Source organism: Heliconius melpomene, chromosome 13, assembly GCF_056956725.1.
Source record: "Heliconius melpomene rosina isolate 202511_hmr_F chromosome 13, ASM5695672v1, whole genome shotgun sequence".
Taxonomy (NCBI): domain Eukaryota; kingdom Metazoa; phylum Arthropoda; class Insecta; order Lepidoptera; family Nymphalidae; genus Heliconius; species Heliconius melpomene.
Window position 1 is genome coordinate 6,961,548 of NC_140401.1, and position 26,627 is coordinate 6,988,174.

Genomic DNA, 26,627 nt, shown 5'->3' on the forward strand with positions numbered 1-26,627 from the left:
CCATTTAGGAACGTCAGAATGGAACGTACAAAAAGGCACCCCGCAAATTGGACTTTCATGTAATTAGCTTGAGAATGGGATGAAGAAAATTGAAAAGAAAATTGTGAAATAGACAAATATATTTGAATACACAGCTGAGCTTTTAATGAAAAAAATCTACATAAAATTTCATTAGGATCTTGAGTATTTATTTATTATATATGTATATTTTTAAATAATAAGGTTATAAAATGTGAAGAAATTACAAATTATTTTGTACTAGTTAAGATAAGACAAAAATACAATAGATTAGTTCTATTAAAAAGTTTTCATAACTCCAAAAACATATTTCAGATATTATATACAAAAAAAAACCACACAAAATTTGAGAAGGTATAATATAAAATGGGCGCGACAAAAATTGAAACATAGTTAACAACAGCCGGGACGGAAGTTTTTAAAACAACTTCGTCCGGTTACCCTTTATTCGAATTTATTTATTCGAGTTGAAATATTCGAGGGCTAATTCGATAACGATGCTCGCTTCGATTGTGCACAAGAAATTTAAATGATTCCCAATCAGTCCTTACGCGATGTTTCGCGTTTCATTAAAAATTCAAGTAGAACGGGTGATTACTTTATACAACATTTAAGAGCAAACGCAAGATGAGATGTGAAGTTGTAAATTAAAATTTCGTAATCCGAATTTTGTAGGGAAGCAAGGAAGCTTCCGCTGCTTTCGGTATGTAAATTTAAGCGAGGTCTCGCCTCCGCCGACCGACCGATTACAATATAATATGATATCTTAAATCTCCTCTTTGCTCCTTCAGTGCTATGTCAAACCTGAATGCATTCTGAGTCGCAATTTAGGCGTCTTTTCATCTTGCGACGTTGAAATGCAAAGAGTAATAATATAAGAAGTTGCAACTGCGGTTTAACAGCAAACCCTTGAAATATACGGTTACATACAATTATGAGTTTAACAGTATGTATGTACCATTAATATTACTAGATACAACAGAAAACATATTATATAAGAAAAGCGTAAGCCATCACACGTTTCTAATCCCGGAACAAATCTCAATGAAGATCGCGGTAATCTCACCCCGGGTCCCCGCGACCAGCCACCCCCCCGCCCCCGCGCGGCCCCCCTCCCACCCTCGATTGGCTTTATTAAGGTGTAACAGACCGCTACAATTATTATGCGTCCCCTGTTTGCGGTAGATGTGTCTATGTTGTAGGATTCCCGTAATTAAGGATTTCATTCGACTGATTCTACGATCTCAATGTTTGTTATAGCCGCTATGACGTGTCAGCCTGCTGTATTAATAATGTACGTTCGTCCACCATTGCTTTATGCGTGTGTAAAATTTCCAAATAAATACGAATACACAATGCCAACAATTAGATAAATCAACATTGCTAAACGCTCGTTAAACTGACTGCAACAATTTTGAACTCCCTCTCCTTTATTAGAACTAATATGATAAAAACTTAGGGAATATTCATTAGATGAACTCGCAAAACTTATGAAAGTAACAAGGAGAAACAACATGAATCCAAAATTGATGACAACTCCTAAGTGGTTAAAGTTATAAAGCATTTTCGGTGGTCGTGCTGAATACGAAAACACAAACGGGAGGGAAACATTGAATTTCACAAATTGCGAAAATACCACTTTATTGTTTTGTGATAAGATTGATAAAAAGTAGCGATATAAGTTTAAAAGTAACATTTATGTAGTACAAGAATATATTTAATATTTAAATGTAATAAAAGCATTTGTGCCACCTCCAAATAAATCAGAATAACAATACTTTCATATAAAATATGACACAGAATAAAGATGATTCAATGTTAGTAATATGAAAAATATGTCAAAAGAAAAAGTGGAGAAATGTATTATTCCATTAAATATCACTCACCGAGACATTATAAGTTACTTAACTTTAGTCAGGTACATTACGTGTTGTAGGCTTGTAGGGCATTGAAAGTGAAATGTATACGGAATATGTGGTGTATTTGCTCCCCACGAGACAGGATAATTGAAGTAGGGATTTATTCGTTTCGGATCTACGATCTACTACGGCTGCTGCATGTTAGGCTTTATATAGAGCGGGTTCGGTATATTTGTCTATCGTACCAACTAAAATCCCATGAAAGGTATAGCCTTGGGTTAGCAAATGCATTTGCTGAAGCCGAATGAAATAAAGACACTGTCGAAAAAAATATATAAATAAACAAAGAAGTAGCAAACACTCGCACTGTAAGTCGTACTAGTATATGCATGTTCTCAGATAAAGAGGACGGTATGAGAAGTTAAATGAAAATGAATTATTTTAATGGCGGTGCACTTTAAATACTTGAAGGCAAATGGGACACTGGGAGCTAAACGGTGAACGGGCAAAGACAAAAGCTTTTAAAATTGGACAATGACGAATGCGGTAAAAAAGCAAACAGTTGCCGTGACGTTGGGAAATTGGAAACAGTGCATTAGAGGTTATGTCATGATAGCGACGAATTATGAATCCTACCTTCGGTACGACATTATATAAATTCAAATTAAAGCGATCATTTACGATGGATGTATTTTTTACGCAGAATTAGGTTTTTTTTAAATATTTAAGATCGTCTTCAAGATGATTTTCAATTAAAAGTTGGGTGAAACTGAAATACGTAATGTAATATACATTTGCACAAAACATTTAAAATAACGATCAGTTTTTTAAAACTTTCCAGAATACAACTAAAAGTAAGGTAAGAAAGTAAAATACAAAATCTAAGTCGATTTTAGTAAAATAAACAAAGAGATCTAGATAAATTTTGCAAAGTTTTTACCAATTTCATATTTTATGTCCTAAAACTTTATAATTCTTTGACATTTATGATATTCAACAATTATAAATATAAACGGTAAGTAAACAAAAGTAAATGTTTATGTGAACTTGTTTGACAAGGGTCTTAAATTTTAGTAGATCTAGTCTAAAATAAAAGCAAAATATTTGCTTAAGTACGTAAAGTGATCCAAAAATTCTAAGCAGAGCGAAGATTATTCTTAAATTTCTTGTTTATATTTTCCAGATAATTAACAAAATAGGTATTAAGATTTAGGGTATTGTTACAAGCAAGGGACTTCCGTAGTTTAAAACAAGTCTGATTAGGTATTAACGAAGTTTATAATTGAGCTGAAAGTGAGCAGTATACAGTTCGCCACAGTACCGCCGCCGTGGGCAAAGCTTATCAAATATGTACCTACAAACCTGCCAGCCGGATTTATTTAGGATATGCATGAGGGTACGATTTAAATTTTAAACGGATTGTGCCCTTGGATTTGAGACTTGAGTTATGTTTGGTAAATCTATCACTAGTACATACTGGACCTAATATAATTTTAATGCGCACTTCGATTATTAATACTGACCTAGTTTGATTTACGTACGTCCGCCCTGCGGGAATGCGCGTTACAGCGATAAAAGGCTTAAGTCGTAATTAGATTTGAAAATTAGGGAGCTAAATAATTCGTGTACGCGGCACATGTAAAAATGTTAAATTAATTATAAATTAGCATTTTCTGTTCAAACAAAACTTATAATTATATAACAGTGCGTGTATGTTTAAACATAACAATAAATAAAACAATAGTACGCGGACTGTAACATGTTTTGCAATCAGGAGAGAGTTAATGAGGCGATGTGGAATACTCTGTGTATAATCCAGTATTAATTAACGGAGACCGAATCAAAAACTCGTTAAAATTACTAAAAGTAAACAATATTTAATATCGGTGGATTGGGCGTGGAGCACTAATGAAGAGCACTGTACGGACCGCGGTATGTAGCTGTGAATTCTAATTTTGATTTTACATTTCTGTCCATTCAAAATTTAACTATTAATAATATTATCGGTAAAGGAATAGTTATTTTGTTGATCTATCATTAAATTCATTTCAAAATTGGAATATTTTATAAGCGTATCAGAATTTGCAGGTTTAAATTGAATTCAAACATATTTTATGTAATTATAAATAAACACGTACAACATGACAATTTACATTTTATTTGGATTAACAGCTAAATTGAGTTAAAAATTTTAGAAAACGTATAAAAGCTTGGACAGAGCGAGACTCGAACCCGCGCCTTTCGCAAATCATCCAAGCACTCGTTGCTAATTAAACTATATTTTTGTTGTTAGCACCGCTAGTCCTATGATCAAGTTTTTATAGGTTTCGTAAATTATCTTTCTTTCATTACACAATACTTTGAAATATGAAAATATAAATAATATTTACTTACTGTTCTTGGTGAAAGTGACGATTTTGAGCACCTTTCCATAACGCTGGAAAATCGAATGAAGAACGTCAAGCACGATTGGATAAAGCATGTGCTCTATTATCACGCGGAGAACTGTGTTTGGACCACCCTGTAACAATTATGTAAGATTTTCTTTAAAAGATAAATATGTACGATAAGTTATCGTAATGAATGTATATCTACAAATATAGTACGTACAAACTTTTGTGTTTAATTTTGAAACAAAGTCGCTCCCAGAGAGTATTAAAGAAAAAGATTTATAATTTATATGTATAATACACATAGATCTATATATTACTATGAAAGAAAGAAAAACATAATTTTCACGAGAATTATACGGGCAGAGGATGAAATTTCACATACCTACTTAAAGTTTATATGGCAAAGGAGTATGAAATACATATTTTTTTAAAATAATATACTAGAAATACTTTTTATACACTTTTTAATACTGAAACACACGCTGAGATTAAGGAGCACTTTGAACGCTTCAATTGAATGTTAAAGATATGTTATTTGATGTAAAAAATATATTTTATCATTCATGCGCTTTACCAGCTAAGACGCGAAGTTTCAAATAGTCATAATTAAGTATTTAATGCAGACGGAAGCCGTTAACGGAGCTCTAGTTTACTCATTAGAAAAAAAAACAAATGGTAATATAAACCATACATTTTGTTTTAGGCAGACAGGAATAAATGAACGGGCACAATAATAATTTTATTTAAGCCTATGACAGACAAACTCCTGACTGCCGTGATCCTCGAAATATATTTTTTATTAATATTAAAAAAAGAAGTTATATCGCTACAAGTAAAATTATTACGTAATAATTTCTTAGTTATTTAAAAAAAAATGTGGTTACATAATACACAAGATCCGTGCTCAAGTATTAAATAGTTTGCAAAGTAAAGAAGCTGCTATCTGATTATTAGCACCTTGTTGGCAGGTATTTAGCCGGGTCGGTAGAATACGTTAGTTTGCATAATAAACACTCGTTGTATGCGCTTCATAAGCTCTATCAGTCTATATCTCGGGTATTCCCCTCTGAATTCAAAATCTGATTTACGGTACGAGCTTCTAATATTTAAGATGGCCTCTCCTAATCAGCTTTGCTGCGGTTTAGTGGTAAATACATAATCGTCTTTGCTTTACGTCACCCAAAGGCAACGTTAATTGTACGATTTAATGCCTCAAATGCATAGCCGTTATCTTGATATATTAAATAACTAAATCATTTCAAGTTCATTTTGATACATTGTTTCATATAAAGTTTGGCAATTTGAGTTCACGCAACGAATGGCTGTCATAATACATTTTTAATGGAGTGGGTGGAATATGACCTATAATTGAAAATGTTTTAGGCGTTATTACTTTATTTGTTTGTCATTATTTATGTGTCGATCCATTTTTGAGTGAATAATTTATGTGTACGCTTTAATGTTGAAACATGGTGATTACCTATAGGAAAACATCTGCTCAAAAACGCAAAGTAGTATGTTATGAATCCAATTTTATGGGCGTTTTTATTGAAAATTACTCTTTTTAACGCACGTTTTTTCACAACAATTAACGAAAGTGATTTGATGTAAAAAAATTATGCAAATTAAATAATATTTATTTAATTGTATTTTGATATATTTCTGTAATTTACTTATTAAAGTGTTAAATTTACATAAAATATATATAATTCTAAAATGGTCTTTTTCTAAATAAAGCGACGTTTGAACATATTTACTTGTATTTCAGTGCCTCCATTCGCAGGTTGCAATGTAGCACCAGCGCCAGCGACCAGAGCTGCGCCCGCGCTGTTTGAAATAACTTGTGCAGCTTGGAGCGCCGCCTGCGCTGACGCCGACTAAAACAAAATAAATATGATTTAAAATAATTCCCACTACCAATTATTACAAAGTAATTAGAATTATTATAGAAAATGTATAATCAACAAGTTAATAATGGTAAATTTAATTTCGCAAGCCGTTAATGCTATTATAATTTTTCGATATTAACAACATAATATATAATTTCATAAACAATCTTTCACTTGTAATACCTTTCATTTTTAGTTTAGGTTAAGTTTTATTGTATTCGACTAATATTCTTATATAATCTTAGTTCTTCCTCCTCAACAAAGGACACCGAGACAAGCTTTCTTGTATGTGCGTATGTACGTGTATTACCAATTCAACATGATTTCCCCAAAATATAAGTAACAGTCGCATAATAATAAATATGTCCACTCAACTTCCATAAGTTGGATAACAAAAGAACGCAATAGGAGTTATCTCTCGTACACCTTGCAGTGCTCGAAGACCACGAGATAACATTGACCGTACCAAACAAAAGGACGCCATAAACTTATTTTGTATCGTCGAGAAATCCACTACTTTGTTAGAAAATACTACCTAGAGGATGACCTTCTTAGATTTGTACGAAATAAAGTAATATTAAAGATGACTTACAAAATTGAGAAAAACTGTTTTTACAGCGTCTGGATAGCGATATTTTAAAAGGTATATTAATGCAACAGTGTTTTACTAAAGGAATTAAGAATGAAACCAAATTGACAGTGACGCCTCGTCCAAAAGCCTTTGTGTAAAGCTGGCTGTAAACGTTACAAATGATATGTCAATCGGTTTTAGCATGAAGTGTTAAACCTGATCAACGGTGCATAAAAAAGAGTAAAATAATGAAACGTACGGTGTTGAGGAGGACGTAATGATCGCTCCAGCCGGCCACTCTTTGATCCTATATTTTCCATGGCTTTGTGCCCGACGACAAGCTGACAAGCGTGCAGGCCAGACACAAAAATAAGGCTTTAACCGTGTCACTGTAAGCCTGCCGTCGACGCCAAAGGCTCCGCTACAAATTCACGTTGACTTTCCCTAACTCAAGGGGAGCTCTTTTACCTCATTCTTTGAGATACTATATTGCGGCTTTTTAAAGATGTAGTAGCAAAATTAGTCACTAAAGTGTGGTTGATTTAATTTATAATTGATGTTGTAATGAGGCATAAAATTTTTGTGACAATTTCAGAGTAGTGATTGTATTTAACTAAAACTTATATATTGTGCATTTTGAATAGGAGGTAGACAAAATTTAGTAATACATTTTTAATTAACCAATATTGATTTATTATTTTGTTTTAGAAGTATCCCGCATATATCACTGTGCAGGAAATTCGAAGGTAAGACACTTAGTTTCTCACGCACCGCCCAAATTTACGAGAAAACTCGTGTTGGGTAGTAGAACTCAACGTCCCACTTTTTCTTGTTACCAGAGCGAGAAAATTAAAATAATTCATTTCCTCAAATGGGAATCGAACCCACAATCGTTACATTTACAGCCAGACACTGCCTCGTATATATATATTTGTTATTCAAATATAATTCTCAAAGCAGATGGAAAGATTGCTTTAAGCTAACACAGTAATTGGAAGAGATATAAAAACTCCGAAGATTAAAGTATGGCACGAATAATTGAAATTGCGGTTTCTCGAAAATATTTTTCCAATAGCGTCGTCGAAAGTGCAAACTCTGGACTTATTTAAAAGGTCTTATTCGCAGGACGTACAATCTTTCAGCGAGACCACTGGCAGACGGTCGAGGCGACGTAGACGCGACAAAATAACTCCATCCGCCATTGGAGATTTCTATTCAGCTACCACAAAAACCTTTTGCGACGCATGATTGATCAAAGCCGTGCATTCACTAAAATGTGCTTAATAATAGTGGATAAGGTATAGCTAATGTTATTTTCTTAAATATACTTATAAATATATTATACATAACGAGAATAAAAAAATATTATTATAACAATTAAAATTATATTATAACAATTAAATGACTATCAACAAATATAATGATAGTAAAATTAAAAATAAAAGATAATATAATTGTCTTACGAATTGTAGTTTAGTGATCCCCTCGGAATCGTGTTAAGATAACAATGGCAAGTCTATCTATTTTGCCAAATCCCTCATTATAAGTTTTAATAGCGCAAGACAGTCGGATATTTCTGAATTGTGACATCTTACTACGAAAATTATAAATATCTGCTTCCACAGTTGCCAATATTGATTCATTTCATATTTAACTGCATCTGTTAAACGCCCCTCAAAAGAAACGTGTCTAAAAGAAATGTTAAGTAAAAATAGAATGTTGAAAACCATTACCGAAAAACGTCAAAAGTGAAATAATAATGAAAGATCTTTCTCTGAAATCGTCACGAAAAATAAGTCCTTGATAATGTTAAGCAGCTCCCCGCAGGGCACGAATCACATCATTATGAAGTATCGTTTTAAGTACTGTAGGAAATAGGACTGACAAAGAAATGTCAAAATATCGCTGGGAAATTTGTGAAAAATCATATTGGTAAAAAATCGTTAGTAATTAATTATTTTCCCGTATTTTGCAACATAGATGTAAAAGGAGAAAGAAAACATCGAAGTAGCTGGTAATTTACGCTTCTGTTTTACTATTTTTTAAATTTTGGACTCGCAAATAGAAATGAATATACTGTAAGTACGTAAAACATTCTCGTACCATTACACCTCTATATCACAGATTATGGTTTGTTACAAATTACAAGACAAACATTAGTTAAGATAAACTTCTCAAAACTCGTACGGAGACACGCTCGTAAGTAAACACATAATAGACACCTAGTTCTATCCACTTTCAGTTTATACATCACATTAATTAGCCATTGTGTTTACACAGACGCGTGTTTGCATTGTTGACAATCCGATCAAACAACTATTATACTATTGATGATTAAACAATGAGATGATTATAATCATAACTCGCGTATAATTGCCAACACAATCATATTATTTGTTTTATATTATGTATATGAAAATAGAAACAACGTTATCATTTTTAATATTCTTGCGACTCAAGACTCATTCAGTGAGACTAAGATTTTCATTGTAGCTATTCGCGATGTAATAACGCTAAGAGTTTTCAAATGCAATCATCTCTGAAAAAACAGATATATAATATATTATATTAAATAAACATGATTACATGTTGTTTTTATAATAGCTCCCTTTCAATTACTATAATACGCTACTAAGGAACATTGTTTCTGAGTAACATCTGATAAATGTATTGTCTTTTGATGTTGAAAAGCTCCTTATCTTTTGCTAAGTGTTTTTTATATGTATGTACATGTACGGACCAATTTGTTCCGTCCCCGCTGTGTCGTTACAATTTTATACTCGTAGAAGTATATTTAGATAAGTAAGTTATTGCGTTCATATTTCAGTTCGAGTGAGATACTTTTCGATCTACTAGATTTCAATTTCCTTATGGTTTCGTTGGGAAAAGCTTCAATTTTGAATTATTGCGATACATGACTTTTTACTTAACCTTCTGAAGAAATAACTTGTGTTGTAACACAATAATGTACATAAAATTGTAGTCTATTTATATAGATGTGTATTTCGGATATTCCGTATATTTTTACATGTACTTTTGCACGGAATCTTTATATTATCTGTTTATAAAATAGTTAAGTATATAATCTAACTTATAACAATTTTATAATAATATTTCTTGACTAATTGTATACCTATTTTATTTCTTACATGACTTTGAAGTTTAAAAATAAAAATAATAACCATTATTATATCAAATTAGTCTTTATAATATTAATGATCATGTTTAAACTTAAAAAACAGTTTTATTTATTTTTGTATTTTACAAATAACTAAATGAAATCCATTTCCATCATATAATAAGCCAGGACGTCCTGTTTATGTTAACCATTGCATTCAATCTAATTATAACTGACGGAAATTACAGAGTGACGTGTTGACCAAACTATATAACCTTTCATTTGTATTTGATATGCAGTGGTTTACGTAGATAGAGCTAGTCCTTGAACATTGCCATAATAAGTTGATTCGTGAAAACTTCGATCCCACTCGGAGGAATGATCTATTTCCATTTCCTAGCTCTTGTAAGAAGCCAAAAGACGGAGGTAAGTTCCGCGATTCAACACATGATATCTTGAAAATTCGGCGTTAGATGGGGAAAAGACAAACACTTAACCCGAGTTTTCTTCTGCCAACCCTTTTATATGCGGGATACAGCACGAAGCTAAAAGAAATATTTTGCTACTGCAAAATTAATCTACGACAAACACAATACTAAACTTTTGCCTAATAAGAAAAAAACAACACATTCGTTTTAATTTATCCCCACATAAAAATAATTAATAATTTATTTAAAGTATATGATGCTTACAAAAAGGTATAATTTAATTAACTCGAGCTAAAACGCGATCAGCTTTTCTTTTTGATTATACAAAGGCAATATTATGGCTATGAGACAGCAAATGATTGAAGAGTATTGAAGACAGGACTCGTGGATAAATGAATTTTAATTGATCATTTGAGAGCTTCATAATTGATTCATCTGCTGGGTGTTGTGTTACCAATGATGTCCACTAACCGTAATTTTCTTGGACAACAATTTCCTTTCCTAAATAAAGTAATTAATTAATTTATTTATAATGTCTATTGTTATTTCTATCCGTTTGTCACCTACGTTGCTTTCTTTACATACTAAGTTTGAATGTAAACGCTGTGGGGTTAGATTCTCATTTGAGGCAATATTTAGCACTATCAAGCATAAAATGTCTTTAGAATGTGCGTAAAGTTGAGATCGTGCTTGATGTTTGTAAAAAATTTTTATATTTTTTTGTGTAACTAATAAATAAACTGAAAATCTACTGCTATCCCATAAGCTGTTTAGATTATTAACCATTGTGGAGTAAAACTTTAAAAGTCGAACAAATTCCGCGTATGAAAGCGACGAAAGATGCTAAAAGGTTTAAGCGTAATTTTTAGTGCTGGGAGACGTTGAAAGGAGACGGTAATTTTATACAATCTACGCCAGGTCAAGGCTTAGAAAAGGGGTTTAAAATGAAAAAATATAAATTAGCTCATTCAACTAAAATTGTAGGGCTTCTTTGATGTTGATATTTTATCTTCACTATGCGCTTTAGCTGTGATAAAGGATAAAAAATTCAAGTAATTTTATGCTACGTTCGCTTCCTTTTTCACACTTAAACAGTTTTATTATATGGAAGTTTATATTAAAATAATCTCCATTCAGATATCGACAGACAAGAGATATAGTTTAGTAACTCAATCACACCGGAACAACGTAGCGTTGTGTGCGGGTTTATTGAATACCGTTATCTAAATTGTGGGCTCTTGATGCCCCTTACAAAGATTATATTAATAGTTTTACTACTGGCCGCAGGGGTTAAATTTCCCCATCGGCAACGACGGCTGTAATGTTTATCGCATACCGCTATATAATACGTTTATAATTGTAACAAAGCTAATTGAACTACGTTATTATGAATAACTGGTTAGACTTTCACTAATTAAATGATTTAATGTTTAGACTCAATACAATTTGAATAAGCCGCGGTGTGTCTGCCGTGTGCTAACACGTTTTCAGCAATGTTGTTGTTATAATAAACTTGCAAATACCTAATACCTATGTATGTTTTTTTAATCAATATAAATTGATTTTAAGTAATAATAATTGATATTGAATAATAAGTACATTAATTATAATTAGTTTAAGTCAATAACTATATTTCATACGAAAGTTAAGAAAATATCAAAAGTTAAGTAAAATATTATCACTGGGAGCACTTTTTATATGAAAAAAATATAAAAGTAAAATGCAATAATGACATAATATATCTTACCGCGTTACTGTGTGTTTGATCAGTTTTTAGTTCTTTGTGGTTGGAAAACTGAACGTAGACGGCGCGTCCGCGCAGCTGCGCCACACAACCACCGAAGTACGCCACCATCGCCACCGCTGATATCTCTTCTGCCATCTCGAGGAAAGCCTTGGAACAAAAAGAAAAATCGTTTTTACAAATACAAATATTTTATTTATATAATTTACGTAATAGCTTTTAAGAAATTTCATGTCATCAATTAAAAACTTAAAGCCGTCCGTTAGTATTGAGGTCGTCTTTAATATTTGCATTTCTCTTCTCGCTCTGGTAATGAGGCAAAGTATTATTAATTAATAACAATAATATAGTAAAAAAATTTAGTAGTTATTACAGTTCAAACAATTACTATATCTATCATCTTTACTTATTTCTATAATTAGTCTCGTCCTAATTTTAGTCGTCTATATAGAATTTTTTCGGATTTAGTTTCGAGACCCATCGTTCTAAAGAAATTTAAAGCCGTTAGCAACCAATACGTTAATAATAATTGATACTGCTAAACGAAAATCCATGCGTTGTCCCCGCATAGTAGGGTAAACGAACGGATCCTAGGGTTAAGACATTCCGTTCCCCACTTTCAGCCCAATTTTCTAGACATTGGGCGTTAAGTGTTTTATTACCAGAGCAAAGAAATAAAAACAACTTATAAATAAATACATTGAAACATAAATCCAAAGAAACATAATATTCACGACTTAAGTATAACTTAAACAAAATACTTTTTTCCACTAGACAGCAAACTTGCGAGTTATAAATAACCGATAACTACACTGAATACAAAGAAGGAACATAAATTGAGTATCTACCGGTAGTGTACGACAACTATCACCTAATATAATCGAATGCCGGGAGTGGAGGGCGAAATATATGAGAATGTGAGACGACGTCGAGTGAGAGGTCTGGCACTCATATTTTACTCGACGCGACGAAGGTTGTCATCTAATTTACTTGGTTAGATTACGCTTATATTAAAACCAATCGTTTTGAGATTAAAAATATATGATTAAAATATTATTTTTTCATATTATTACGTAAATATTAATATTATTTTTTAAAATATGTAATGATAGAAAAATGTGTATATTACTATAACTAATTTGTGTAAGAGATCTCTTCTAGAAAGCATTTTTGTACGAGTATAAAATAATTACAGGGGTTAAAATTGTGCAGGGGCACAAACTTGCGACTGTAAGCGCCAGAGGTTGTGGATTCGATTCACACTCGCAGAAAATAAATATTTAAAATTTTTATTTCTTCGCTTAGTAATGAGGCAAAGCGGGTCGTTCAGTTCTGAAATTCAACACGCAAGGGCTCTAGAAACAGGCGGAAAGTAAGGAAAGTCCTATCGGGAACGGAGTGCCTACCCTGTTGTGTGCGGGATACAGCGTGAAGCTGATTTTTTTTATTAAAGCAAGATTAATCATATATTAAGTAGACTAAAAGGAGGAGTAGATTTAGACAAAATGATATATGCGATTTTATTATACCACAATTAGGAACAAATAACAGTTTAACATGTCAATATTCACTAATAGTAATACTCTACTCAAGTTATGAAATGAATAGGTAAATCCCTCAAAAGTGTTATCATACCGTGTTACCAACACGCTTGTGCCTGTAGCACTACGGCGTGCAATTAATCGGCTTTGACGAACTTGCCACGCATAAACCCGGTGACCAAACAACAGTACTGATCCCCACATAGCGTATAGCGTGTAGCGTATAGTGCATCGTTTTCTAAATGCGTTATGATTTTGACGATCATTTCAGAGTGGATATTTAGCATACCCGCTCCCTATTTCATGTGCGCACCATTCACAACCGCAGATTTCTGCTTTTGGCATTTGAACATGGCCGACCATCGTGCAAAATACACCGGCGTAAGCCCGTGTAAGCCGCAAATGAAATAGAAATTGTCTGTTGCTAATTAAAAACAAATATGTGCTGGTAAAAAGTGAACTTAACTAGAATGAAATAAATTACTTTGCAATTTAGAATTCAAATATCTTAACTAGAATAAGATACCAACGAAAATATACCATATACATCATTATTTTGTAAAAATTTAATTTGGAATGTGTACATAATATGGCGTGGACTACATCAAATTAAAACTATCCGATAAAAATATTGAAAATATTGATGAAAGATAAATATTTTATATTAATTAATATCCAACAAAAATGAAATTTTAAAGATATAGCTACACACCAGCATGAAATTGTGATGTTATTAATAAACTTGCCTTACTTCTGGATGAATACTAACAAATGAGACTCAGTAAGTTCACATTTCAGAGTCATAAAAGGAACATTCTCTTGATAAAGTTATAAATAAACTAGTATTGTATTTCATAAAATTGGTCCTGATATTATGAATTGAATTGATTCATAAATCAGATGAAATGTTAAGGGGAGTGAGGGCGACAAATTAATGGAAGCATAGCTGCCACGCGAGGCTCGATCGTAAAATAGTGTCAACGGCTCTTCGTTTTAATCACCGAGAGTGGAAGCGATTGTCCGCACCCACTCACATCAATGTTTGCCCACCTCTCAACAGATGCCGCCTTTGTAACTGGACTCTCGGAGCTACGGTTACCATCAACTGCGATACTTTTCATCATTCTCCACGAGGCCATCAAAGGATCGAAAGCTTGTTGAGCTCTGGAGTGCTTTATTATTGATTAATATACCAAATATAATTTAATATGAGATTAGCACTCACGTGAATTAAAATTAAACTGTAGCTTTAAATTGCTTCCAGCGATGCGCGAAAGAATATTAGAAATGTCGCAGCTACAAGAAAGATATGAAATGCAAGGTAAAAGCATATTTAAATTTCATTGTGTTTGCACCGTGAAGACTTAAATGAAAAGATAAAGAAAAAATCATAACACAAAAAAAATAACATTGTGACCGTTCATAAAAAAGGGATTCGACTTGTTTCTCGTGCTGGAAGAAAGATTGTTTTTGTTCACGCCGCGATATATACGGGGCGGATGTCATACACGCTATTTATTAGATGGGATAACATTGTCGCAACGTCTGTCCCACTGCTTGCACGTAATAAGATTTCTTTTTTATTATTTTATTTCCGGGTTGTAAACTAACTCATTTTTAATTTGTCAGCAGCAACTCGTAAATTCTGAGTCGCGCGTACTTTTGAGACCCTTGCGGCGTGAAATGTGACAATAAAACGACTGGATGTCATCTCAAGCTTCTTTCGTGAAATATCTTAGGTCTTGAAATTACTAACTCTGCTTAGGACATGCAGGTGTAGAATAGAATAATAAATACAAATATATTACTTGTAAGCTTTTAGAGTTAAAAGCAATGGAATAGACGGCTTTAAAATAGATGTGCTTTATCCTCCATTTGTGGAGTCCATTATTGGATTAACTTCTGCACGATCAAAACTTTACAATTTTTCTTTAGTTTTTAAATTTTAGTAAATCAAAATTTAAAAAAGAGCATTTTACTACGAGGAAACTGAGACCATATAGCTAAGTCCTACATAAATACTGACGAGAAATAAAATCACAAAAAGATACTATAACATGTTTCATATAATATATGTGCCCAAATATTTGTTTGTATAGGTACTTATCATAAAAATATTTTACGTTGGAACTTTGTGTATTAAAGTACAATAATATTCTTCTCAAGACATAATTGTTTCTATAAAAATATATTGCGAAAACAAGGAAATAAAAACAATTATTCAACTAACGTGGCGTGCCATCATATTCGTAACCCAAATTGAAATTTATTTTCATCGTCGCCACCCCTTGAATTCCGCTAAGTAGAATTTTGATGGAATTTCGCATTCAGCTTAATTTATTATAATTTTTCCCCTTTTCGCATATTTTTGGGGCTAAAAGTGATAATTAAAATGTATAGACATTAAATAAAAAAGAGCATATAGCTTTTACATTTTATAATGGAAATTGTGGTAAAATGAAATATAATAAACAAATTGTATATTATTACAAAATGTAATTATAAATTTGATTTGCATTTTTTTCCTCTGTGTATTTAAGAAAAATCTCTATGAGATTACGTACTTGTTTTTACAAAAAAAGCGTATAATATATAGAGGCTACGACTGTAACGCGACAACTGTTGGTTTGATTACAACTCGGGGGAAAGAATTATTTTTTATTATTATTTTCAACTCTTCCCTCTGGTACGAAAAACAAAATGCGCGGCATGGATCCATCACAATGTGGAACGTAGTGTCTTAACACTCTCACTACCCTGCAATATACGAGATATAGCATGAAACAAAAAAAGTATGTTTATATTATCTACTTCTAAATTATATGGAGGTCTACAGTAGACTTGGTCACATATAACAAACACTTGCTTCGAAGGCCTCTACAAATATTTGCCGCGAGCGGAGTTTCCTGTCCCCATACGGAAAATTAGTACTTAAAGGAATGTATATTATAAATTTCCCTATAATGTGTTTTATAAGTAGTCAATGTCTTACTTTAATTTATTATGGTGTTGTCAACTTAACGATATTTCGAAAATATTTTTAGTGGTTTATGAAAGTGAAAAATAAGTAAAACTGAGTTATTTTCTTTAAAAATTAGTGAGCGATTATATCAGTATAAAATAAAATATATACATTAGACGAACAAATAATAAAAATGCATGCATTTATCACATAGATATTCATATAGTGAAAACATGACAGTCACTTAGTAATAGTTTCACGAGAAAATGTTCATATTTGAAAGTCGATTGAAAGATTTGAGGCTTACATGGTGTTAAGTTTACTAATGTCTGCTAATCCTGAGCTTAATTTTGTGAAAGTTTCATCGGTTAGTTTAACGCTTACGTAGCGATTTCAAAAGCGAGCTGGGATTAGCACTGGCACCTATCTTTTTATAAGCGCCTTGACTCTAACTTTTGATACTTTAATGATCAGATAAACTGTTATTACTATTCTTTTTGTATATTAAAAATAGTGAAATTATCCTGAAATCAGGATGGCAGGGGTGCATGTTTGACTGTAAGCGTGACGGGTTATGGATGCGATTCTTATTCGAGGAAATGAAATTTTTAATGAAATTTATATTTTCATTTCTTCGCTCTGGTGTCAAGGGTGATTTAAAAAATAATAATCCTGAAACCGAATTTTTCTTGTTAACATTTTCTAAAATTATTACGCTGAAAATAAATATTTTTTTTTGTCTATTTCTCTGATATCCATCATAAGCATCAAAGTAAGGGTACTCCAGGATTACCTTTGTACTGAATTACGGAGGCGGACATTCAAAAATACAAATTAACTATAACGAAGCGATACGGCCAGGCCACACGCGTGACCTGCTTCCAGCAGATCCATAGGTAATATAAAACGGAAAACAAATAGGCACCACAATGGTTAGCGGCCTATTTGCGGACGCCGCGCCACCCACTTGTTGTGCTTCCGGTGGAGCTTCCACTATTGTCTAGTAGTGTTACGAGTACATGGCCGACTTAGTATATTGAAGTCTCTATTATTTTTTTCATGTCCGTTCTAATTTCTGTTTGTATTGTATTTATTTTCCTTAGTCAAGTTTTATTTAAATTATAATGTTTGCATATAATTATATCTAGATATATTATTATTACAACGAAATATCCTTATAGTTAAACATCTGTTATCAAAATAAGTGTACATTACTTTAACAAATTAAACGATCTACTGGCAAGAGCAGCTAACAACTACTCGACTCGTTCAAAGTGGTCGTCAAAACTTTCTTGGGCCATAAAGTATACACACAGTCGAAGTTAAGCGATTTGTTCATATTTATGCACCAGATAATCCAGCTCCAGACTATGGCCGGAAGAAATAAGAACTATATATGCACTTTATCCAATGTTAGTTTGAAACTATGAATTGCAGTTTGTTTGGATGGCTAATAATATTGAAGTGACTAAGGTGAAAAATTTGTCGCTATATTACTTTTGCTTATGATACAGCTTACAGCATACACCTAAATTATATTACCATTTATAAGTATGTATAGATATTCATGTTTTTTATAGCTTCACGCTATATTCCACACATGGTAGGCAGAGGGAACTTGGGAACCTATAGTTAAGATACTCCGTTCCCATTAAGACGCTTCCGTGCTCCATTTTTCATCAAATTCCGGGGGCATTCATTGATGTTTAACATATTTATTTATGTAGTATAAATAATATGTGAACTAAAATACAGCATAAAAGCAGAAACGATGTATGTTAAACAAAGCAAATAACAAAGAAAACGTCATATGTAACTGTTTTACTATGAACATTTACATTACAAAACCAATATGGCCCACAGCGTTACAAGAGCCGTGTATAATTTTGCGTCCTTACCTGATTTTTCCCTTTGAGAACGAGCACGTTGGTGACCCGCCCGAAGGGCAGGCCCAACTGTATGATCTCAGCTTCCGTCGTCTCGTTTGGTATGTTCCGTATGTGGATAACCCTTGACGGCTTGCCGACATTTTGTTCCAGTTTAACCTGGAAAAAGAATAAAAAATTGTAACTTCTAGTTTCAACAGGAAAAGCGCCAAGTGAAAAGCCACTACAATAGAACGCTTTATGCTGTAAATTTTACAGTATTTAGACTATCGTAGAGGTCTTTTGTTTAAAAATAACTATTTGATATTACAAAAAAATCTCAATTTTTATATTGCTGCCTAAAATTGGGCATTACAATAAACATAAAGATAATTAAAACATTACACAAAATTAACCCAAAGTATAAAACACATTCGTACAACCAAAATTGTGAAATTCAGCGCCCCATCACGAGCACGTGTTTAAACGGCGCACAAAATGACCACTCTAATATACATAAACAAAGCTAGTATTATTAGTAGGAAGAGTCGGTTGTATAATTGAAAAGTCGATGTAGTATAATTGTCGAGGCTTATCGGGCCGACCCGATGTGGGCGCCATTGTTCCCCCGAGGGCCTTTTGATTACGGCGGCGGGCCCGAACTGAGGCCTCCAATATATTGTAGCTTTGTATGACACTTCAGTTTCTATTGAGGTGAAAAGAGTTCCCTGCACGGTGACTTTTCACAATTGAGTAATGGAAATGTACTTAGCGAGGAAGGTAACGTTAATGCTGCTACGAGTAAAGGTAGCGATGTTTAAGGTGAAATAAGATATATTATGCTATCCATGAGCTATTAATTTCCTTTCATTATATTTACTAAAAATACATTAAAAAGTTTAGACGAAAACAAACGACACGACCAGTTAAAATTTATTACGATGGAATGACAAACTGACAAATGAGGACGACTTGCTATATTATTAATTAAGTAATCGATCAAACTGTATGTTTTTGTACTAATTTGCATTGATCGCTCATTCTATTTATTGCTTTATCTTAAAATTATAATGACAGGAATCAGCATTTTTTCTACTTTATATTAGTACTTTTTATTGTTCTATAAAAAATTGTCACCTTTTAAAAATATTTTATTATGATATTCTATTCATGTATATTCTATTTTTAGTTAAGCCTGTAAATACTTACCGAGAATTTAAAACAAACATTTCAGAACTTTTACGTAACATTAATAAGCCGCTAACTAAAGAAAGTGTAAACAAATCATCATCTTGTATTCTAACAATGCGAATCTGTACAATTGACTTCAAAAGAACTAAATCTGCGTAAGTAAACAAATAAAGAAAAAATATAAATATACTGTCATACTGAGCTGCAAAGGGTGGAATATTTCGCGGAGCACGTCCTCCCGCCTTCACCGTACCGTACGTAGCGTATATCTCTATATTTTGTGTTTTCAAGAAAGAAAACAACCGGTACGTAAACGTGAAGAAGGACATTACGTTCGTTGGGTCAGAAAATCTACGAATAACGATTTTCACGTTATACACTTTAAATCATATGCTCGGTGTCACATTTTATCTATAAATATTAAATGTTAGCTTGGATTTCCGTAGAAAAAACTCAATATATATATGGATTTTTCACGTGAGATTTTAGGGGATTCCGACTATTTTCCAAATGGATACATTTGTATTGGTTATAAAAATGTAAGTAGGTATATCTGTTATTAACAATCACTAAATAGTAAAATTAAAATTTTGTATAAAATTAAATATGATAGTGCAAAAACTCAGCAGTACTTTATAACCATTTTAAAATTTATTTACATGTTTCTTGAAATATACTTGTGAGCAGCATATTAAAACTGTTGACAAACAGAGCTGTAGGTACGACCCAGTTGGGGAGCTTAAGGATAAGCTGCTTGCGGTGTACCCGAAGGTTAAATACGGTAGTTTTATATATTAAAATATCCCCTAAGGTCTCAGGTCTCAGATATTTGAATTTAGTAAGTCTTGTTACAAAATTACCTTTAACGTGCAGTTTTATGTTTTATATATAGCCATGATAGTAGTTTTTAAATATTTTTAGTTTTTAAATAGCAATGTAACATAGAAACTACAAAACCCTATTAATGTTTCACATTTTATACTTATTAGCATTATTTAAATTTCAATACATAGTAGAAGTATAATAACTGAGTTTATTAACTGACTTATAGGATGAACTCAGCCGACTTAGGCAAAACTTTTAATTGGCCGCAGATGTTATTATAGTTAAATGATTTTATTAACTTAACACATTATCTTACATAGAAAATTAGGTAAAACGAGTGTCGAGACACTCCGTTCTCCACTTTAAGTAAAGAAATAATTCATTCTACCGTCAATAATTTGCCACTGTTAAACTGCGGCTTGAAGACCTTATTAAATTGTTTCATATTATATTGTTTGTATTACTTTAATTCGCAAAATGTTCTTTTTAAATATAATACACATCAGTAAACCCTTCCTATTCCCTTGAGACATTATTTTCATAAACGTGGTAAGCTGCTGACTTCAAAATATTACGTTTTATTTGTTTGCTTAATATATTTTGGATAAGCATGATTGAGTTTCAATAAATATAAATACAAGTATTTTATGTTATACATATATTTTTACATAAGCTTATTAGACTCTATAATATTTGGAATTAAAACTAATTTCGTATGAAACAGAATGAAAGGGGCTAGGGTGCTGTGATTCCCACTCGGGAATTCATTATTATTCATTAATATTTTCATTTCTTCACTCTGGTACCAAAGGAAGAGTGCAGCGTTGAGTTCTGACTCTCAACACATAAACGTGAAAGTGGAGAACAGAGTGTCTTGACTCTAGGATACCTAGGTACCTAGAAGTAAGTATTTTGTACGTGCCACTAAAACGTCAGACAAACATTTAGTTAAGCGTAACAAACTGAATGACATTTCATTTCCATCGCTTTAGCCGTATACTGTTATTGTACGAAGTAGCGTAATATGTGAAGGAATAATTAATAAGATTTCCACACAACCCCAGTAACGACATTTCCTGGTAATTAATAATCTTTTATATGAACACATAATGCCAAAAGAAATTCAAAAGACTCTTTATATACCATATTAATTAGTAAGCGGAGAATATTTCTTCGGGGATTTGACGTAACTAATGTGTGGCTGTGACAATATTGTAAGTGTATTTGTAATTTTTATATATATAATTTTATGTAGATTATGAAAGCTAAATAATTAAACGTTTATGATATACTCGTATGTCATTTGTTTCCATAAAAAATCGACATTTTTTAGGTTTTTTTTAGAAACATATAAATGTTGGACAATTTTGAAAGGGTTCAAATACTAGCAGTATTAACCCTTATTAACCTTAACTTTTTTATATACTTGTAGAAGAAATCAAAATAGTAAAAAATAATGTAAATAATTGTCAAAAATAATTGTCTTTGAACTTAATGTACTTTATATTGATTTTAAGTGTTAATTGAGAAACAATTTTATAAATCAGTCTACCAGTGAGTGCATTAATTTTGACAGTATTATTGTAGTAATTAATGTTATAATATTAATGAAAATCATATATTAAAAAATTAGTCAATATTTAAACGCTACAAAAGATATGTTAAGTAAAATAAAATAATTGCACAACACCCGTTTCAGCTATCTTGGTAACGTAAAAAGGATGAGTAATTGATGAAACCGTCTCATTAGTATAAATTACCGTATTATCCGACAAAATTAAAATGTTTTTAAATTTATTTTATTTTCAATCTAAAATGTAATATAATATTAGTTAGCATGTTTGGCTGTTCCATTTATTTAAATGATAATGATTATGCTTTGTATTACCTACCCAGACTTAGGAAAATTTGTAAAAAACAAAAAAAAATGTCGAAAAAAATAAATTTTGTAAAAAAGTAAAAAAACATAAAAAATACAGTATTTAACAAGAAAATAATTATATTTGTTTTACTTTTATTACACTGTCAACTTTTGAACCAATAAAGATATCTCGGGACCCAATACATTAAATAACATAGTAGATAAAGGTGTGTGTTTTATTTAACCATAAATAAGCGAAACACTAAAGTTAGAGGACCGAAGTCGTAATTTCGTTAGACAAGCCCGTAAATGCTTAAGTAGTCGTTCAGCAGCATTCTCTGATTTGATTGATCTTCACTTTGCAAGGTTTCTTACGTTTTTACAGAGTAACGTAAAGAAAATAGGGAAAAAAAAACGGTAACGTAATTAATTACTTTATTTGGACATTAATGACCCGGACTGGGATAACGATTAGCCAAGTTGTAAACATACTCCAACTATCTGCTCCAAGTTGCTGTTACTTCCTTAACACGTGTTATTCAAGTGGCGGAAAACAAAAAAAACTAATAAAGTATATTCAAAAGTGTATCTTAGACTTATTCTTTGCTCCACGTGACAAAGAGAAAAATAAATAATAACTCATGAAAAAACTCACCCTTCCGCTGATGGATTGCAAATGAATATTCACGGCGACAAAGAAAAGGGGTGGCGGGGAGCACTTTCTAAATTTTTACACTAAAAAGAGCGAACGCAATCGCAATTTATAAAAATAGCCAACAAATAACTGGAGTAGGGCCACACCCCTATTTAATTATGAATTAGGGCTGCACGTAACGAGATCACAATGTAATTAAGATTACTGCGGCGAGGTTTTTTAGAGTACTACGGCAAGTGCGAGAGTAAATGGTCGACCAAAGTTACCTTTTTTGTTCTAAGGAGCGAGTTATTTATGGGAGAGAAAATTGTGATTTAATGCAATTGGTTTACGTTAAATATTTATGTCGTGAATTTTATTGCTGGTTGACCAAAGAGAACTAATTATGCTAACATTTCTTTTTTCAAGTGTTAAGGATTTGCGTGTGTTTTTAAATATTCATTCTATAAACTCCATTGGCAATTGAATAAATAATAATAATAATTTATATACTTACAAGTATCCACAATAAGTAAGCCACAATCAATTGAGGTAGTTACGCCGCAATAATTATTATTATTGATGCTATTCTAATTTTTTTATAGAATGTGATTACGAAACAATATTTAATTCATACGTTTGACTTTATTATTTCTATAATAATATTCTATGTATAAAAATAACATGTATCTAAAAGTATACTAGTTTAGAGAACAAAAAAAGATATATATATCTTTTTACCCACCCTCATGTCTCCAATACAAACATTGCCTTAAGCGAAAATTCTTATACATTAGTAATGTTTCTTTGTCATCTCTCAAGACTTCTTAGCTTATATAAATTATTAATTTAGGAGGATATTCTTTTTTTACTTTCGGCCTTTTTGCCGTTTGAAATACTTTAATGTTTCATTCTGATCTTATTTACTAACATTGTTTAGCTTTTTATCCAATTTTTTATAACTCCTTTAATATTTTATAAAGTTTTTAAGCATATATATGTTGAAATAGGTTAAAACGAGAATATATGACATTCATAATATATTCCTTGTTTCACACGTCACGTCGTGTTAACAATAAAGACAAATTACCTTTTTTATACTAGTCCATAAGAATCCGTAGTTAAGTTCCTACTGCTTAATTTATTACCGAAATTGAAAAATCATATTAAAAGTCAGTATTGTTAGTCAGTTATCTATAAAAATAAATAAATCATGACATAATCGCCATTTTCTTATATGCTTCAGTCATTTACCTACCGTCGATCAAGTTTTATTATCCTGCAGTTTTTTATCTCGTTTATAAAATAAATAAATAAAATTTGTAGATTAACTTTCTAATTTTACTGGTAATTATTATTACTTTTGTCAAATTGTTATAATAATATTACTAAAATTATTAGGTATAATATTAAATCTTAATCTTATACCGATTTGATACACAAAAGTTATTTATAGCACTGTAATAGATTACACAATCCATTTGGCGATCAAACTAGTCCGAAAAAAGTGTCTTGTTTATTCAGTACCAAACAAAGTGTGCATTTACGAGCAGCGTGCGTCCAGTTTATGTAAATACACTCAAAAAAACTATGCAATGGGAAACCTGAAACAACATTGTTTACTTTTTATTACGATACCACACGTTATATTTGGAAAAGGGCTAAAAATATTCTACCTACAAATATAAATTAAAATAATCTTACCTAAGGATATAAATTATCATAAAATATACAAAGAACAGCGGAAATCAACAAAGGTCGTTATGCTCGAAGAATTCATCCGATCAAAATTATCAATTCAATTTCTATTCAATATGTAAGAAAATTATCGGGGCAAGTCGAGAAGAGATTTATAAAATTTTTGCCCTGAAAGCCGCTAGGGATGACCCTACTACCTCTTTACGGCTTGCTGTCCTTTTATGAGTACCTTTTTCGCTTCAATAAATAAGCCATCATTGTAATTATTATAAGAAGGTTACTTTTATAGCATAACTATTGAGATGTCGATATATACATATAAGACATACATAAATATATCTTATGAATAATAAAGTAAGTAAAATGGCAATGGCCCTGTTATATTGTTTAAGTATTATAGATATAGAAGTGATTGGGTTACATTTAATAAAAGTATCAATAGGAAATTCAGCTTACTACTGTAAAGAGTATATCAATATCAATATTTTATCTGAGAGCGAAATAAAATTTAATGTATAAGCGAAAAAAGTAAAGGAATGTAGTATTGTCCTGTTCAATTTCTACATGTAAAAGTGAAAAAATATTGGTTTTTACCTTTTTTGCGGCGGAGTCCTGGTTGTTATTGTCAGCATGGTGTGGAGCGGCGGGCGCCATGACGGTGACGCCACTCTGCGAAAGAAGCTCGTCGGAGCCCCTCTGAAACAACGAAACTTAACGTTACTATAAATCAAAATAAAAATGACTTGCTTAAAAGAGAAAGGCACAATAAATATTTTTATTTCAATAATAAAAAAATAAAAGAAAATATGTATAAAAAATATTATTTTATAAAATGCACATAACATTTGTTGATATATAAGGAAAAAAGAGAATAAATTGAACATCACGTGACTATACGTGAAGCTCCCCGTCATCGGATCAATCTCAATTTAAGACAAGGAAATGACAGGCGTAGCAGTTTAACTGAGCGGGCACAGTTATAAATCACCCTACATAATGAACTAAACATACGAATAACAATAGTTAGACCTACTAAAACTAGCAAAGTTTAACTAAAGGTACAATAGAAATGTTATTGTTTTGTTTTATAATGCGAAAGTTTGTTTTTGATACTTTTCTATTGTAAATTGCAAAGTATCAAAAATTAATTAAGCATAACCTTTGATGAAAGATTAACTTTTTTTTTCAGACTATTCATTCATATCCTCATAGAAATGCCATGCATGATAATATGAACAGCTAAAATATTTGAAACGACTCGCAAAAGGTCCAAAGGACTGCAAAGACACCTAGTAAAATAGACATTTAACGTCCGTTGTACCTTCCGACCGACAGTGTTTCGCCGACCTAATCTGTATGCTACGGAATATCACTCGCCCGCACCTGCTGGCACTCGGTTATCCGTCACACGAGACACTTAATAACGCCCACACGTCATTCGTAATGTTTTTTTCACAAAACGAAACAGACGAACGAAATAACTTGTATCTGTGTTATATCGTAATATTTTTACAAAATAGATTAATGCCTTGATAAAACGACGAAAAATAACAATTATATTGGGAATCTCATTTTAAGATATAAAACATTCATTGTAAAAGAAACCTTTTTCTCAGAAAAACTGACTCAGGGTCCTATTCCTTAGAGTAATTTCGTAGAGCGAGTGTAATAATTGCTCGAAATTAAATAACATTTTTCACAATAAAGAAAAAAGGTGAATAAGAATTTTGTTGTTAAATGGTGGCTCGAGTTGGAAAACAAGACAGAATTTACGTTATCATGATAATTTTTCATCTTAATAGAGAATAATATAAAATTACTTCTTGAGTACGAACCAAATGATCTACAAACTCTTCAATTACACTGAATTACAATTTATTAAATTATTTGAAGATATACGAGTTAAAAAATAAATAATTTGTTTGAAAAGAAATTGTTATTATAACTTAAAAATATTTTAAGTAATTTACTTTTGTTATTTGCAATATTAAAAATATACAGAACAGTATAATAAATATCTAATATATCAC

At 31.7% G+C, this 26,627-nt stretch overlaps 1 protein-coding gene across 13 annotated transcripts in view; it reads right to left on the reverse strand.

Annotated features, from left to right (window-relative positions):
• The window catches only part of heph (polypyrimidine tract-binding protein 1 heph), a 316,994-nt gene that overhangs the window by 23,382 nt on the left and 266,985 nt on the right, over positions 1-26,627 (reverse strand). For 12 of the 13 annotated variants that reach the window (XM_085196828.1, XM_085196823.1, XM_085196825.1 and 9 more), the window contains 5 exons: positions 25,192-25,293; positions 18,422-18,568; positions 12,024-12,170; positions 6,028-6,147; positions 4,272-4,398 (listed from right to left, as the gene is read on the reverse strand). In XM_085196828.1, the coding sequence (XP_085052954.1) occupies positions 4,272-4,398; positions 6,028-6,147; positions 12,024-12,170; positions 18,422-18,568; positions 25,192-25,293 (643 nt within the window). The remainder of the gene's footprint in view (positions 1-4,271; positions 4,399-6,027; positions 6,148-12,023; positions 12,171-18,421; positions 18,569-25,191; positions 25,294-26,627) is intronic. The other variant, XM_085196830.1, reaches the window with a different exon arrangement.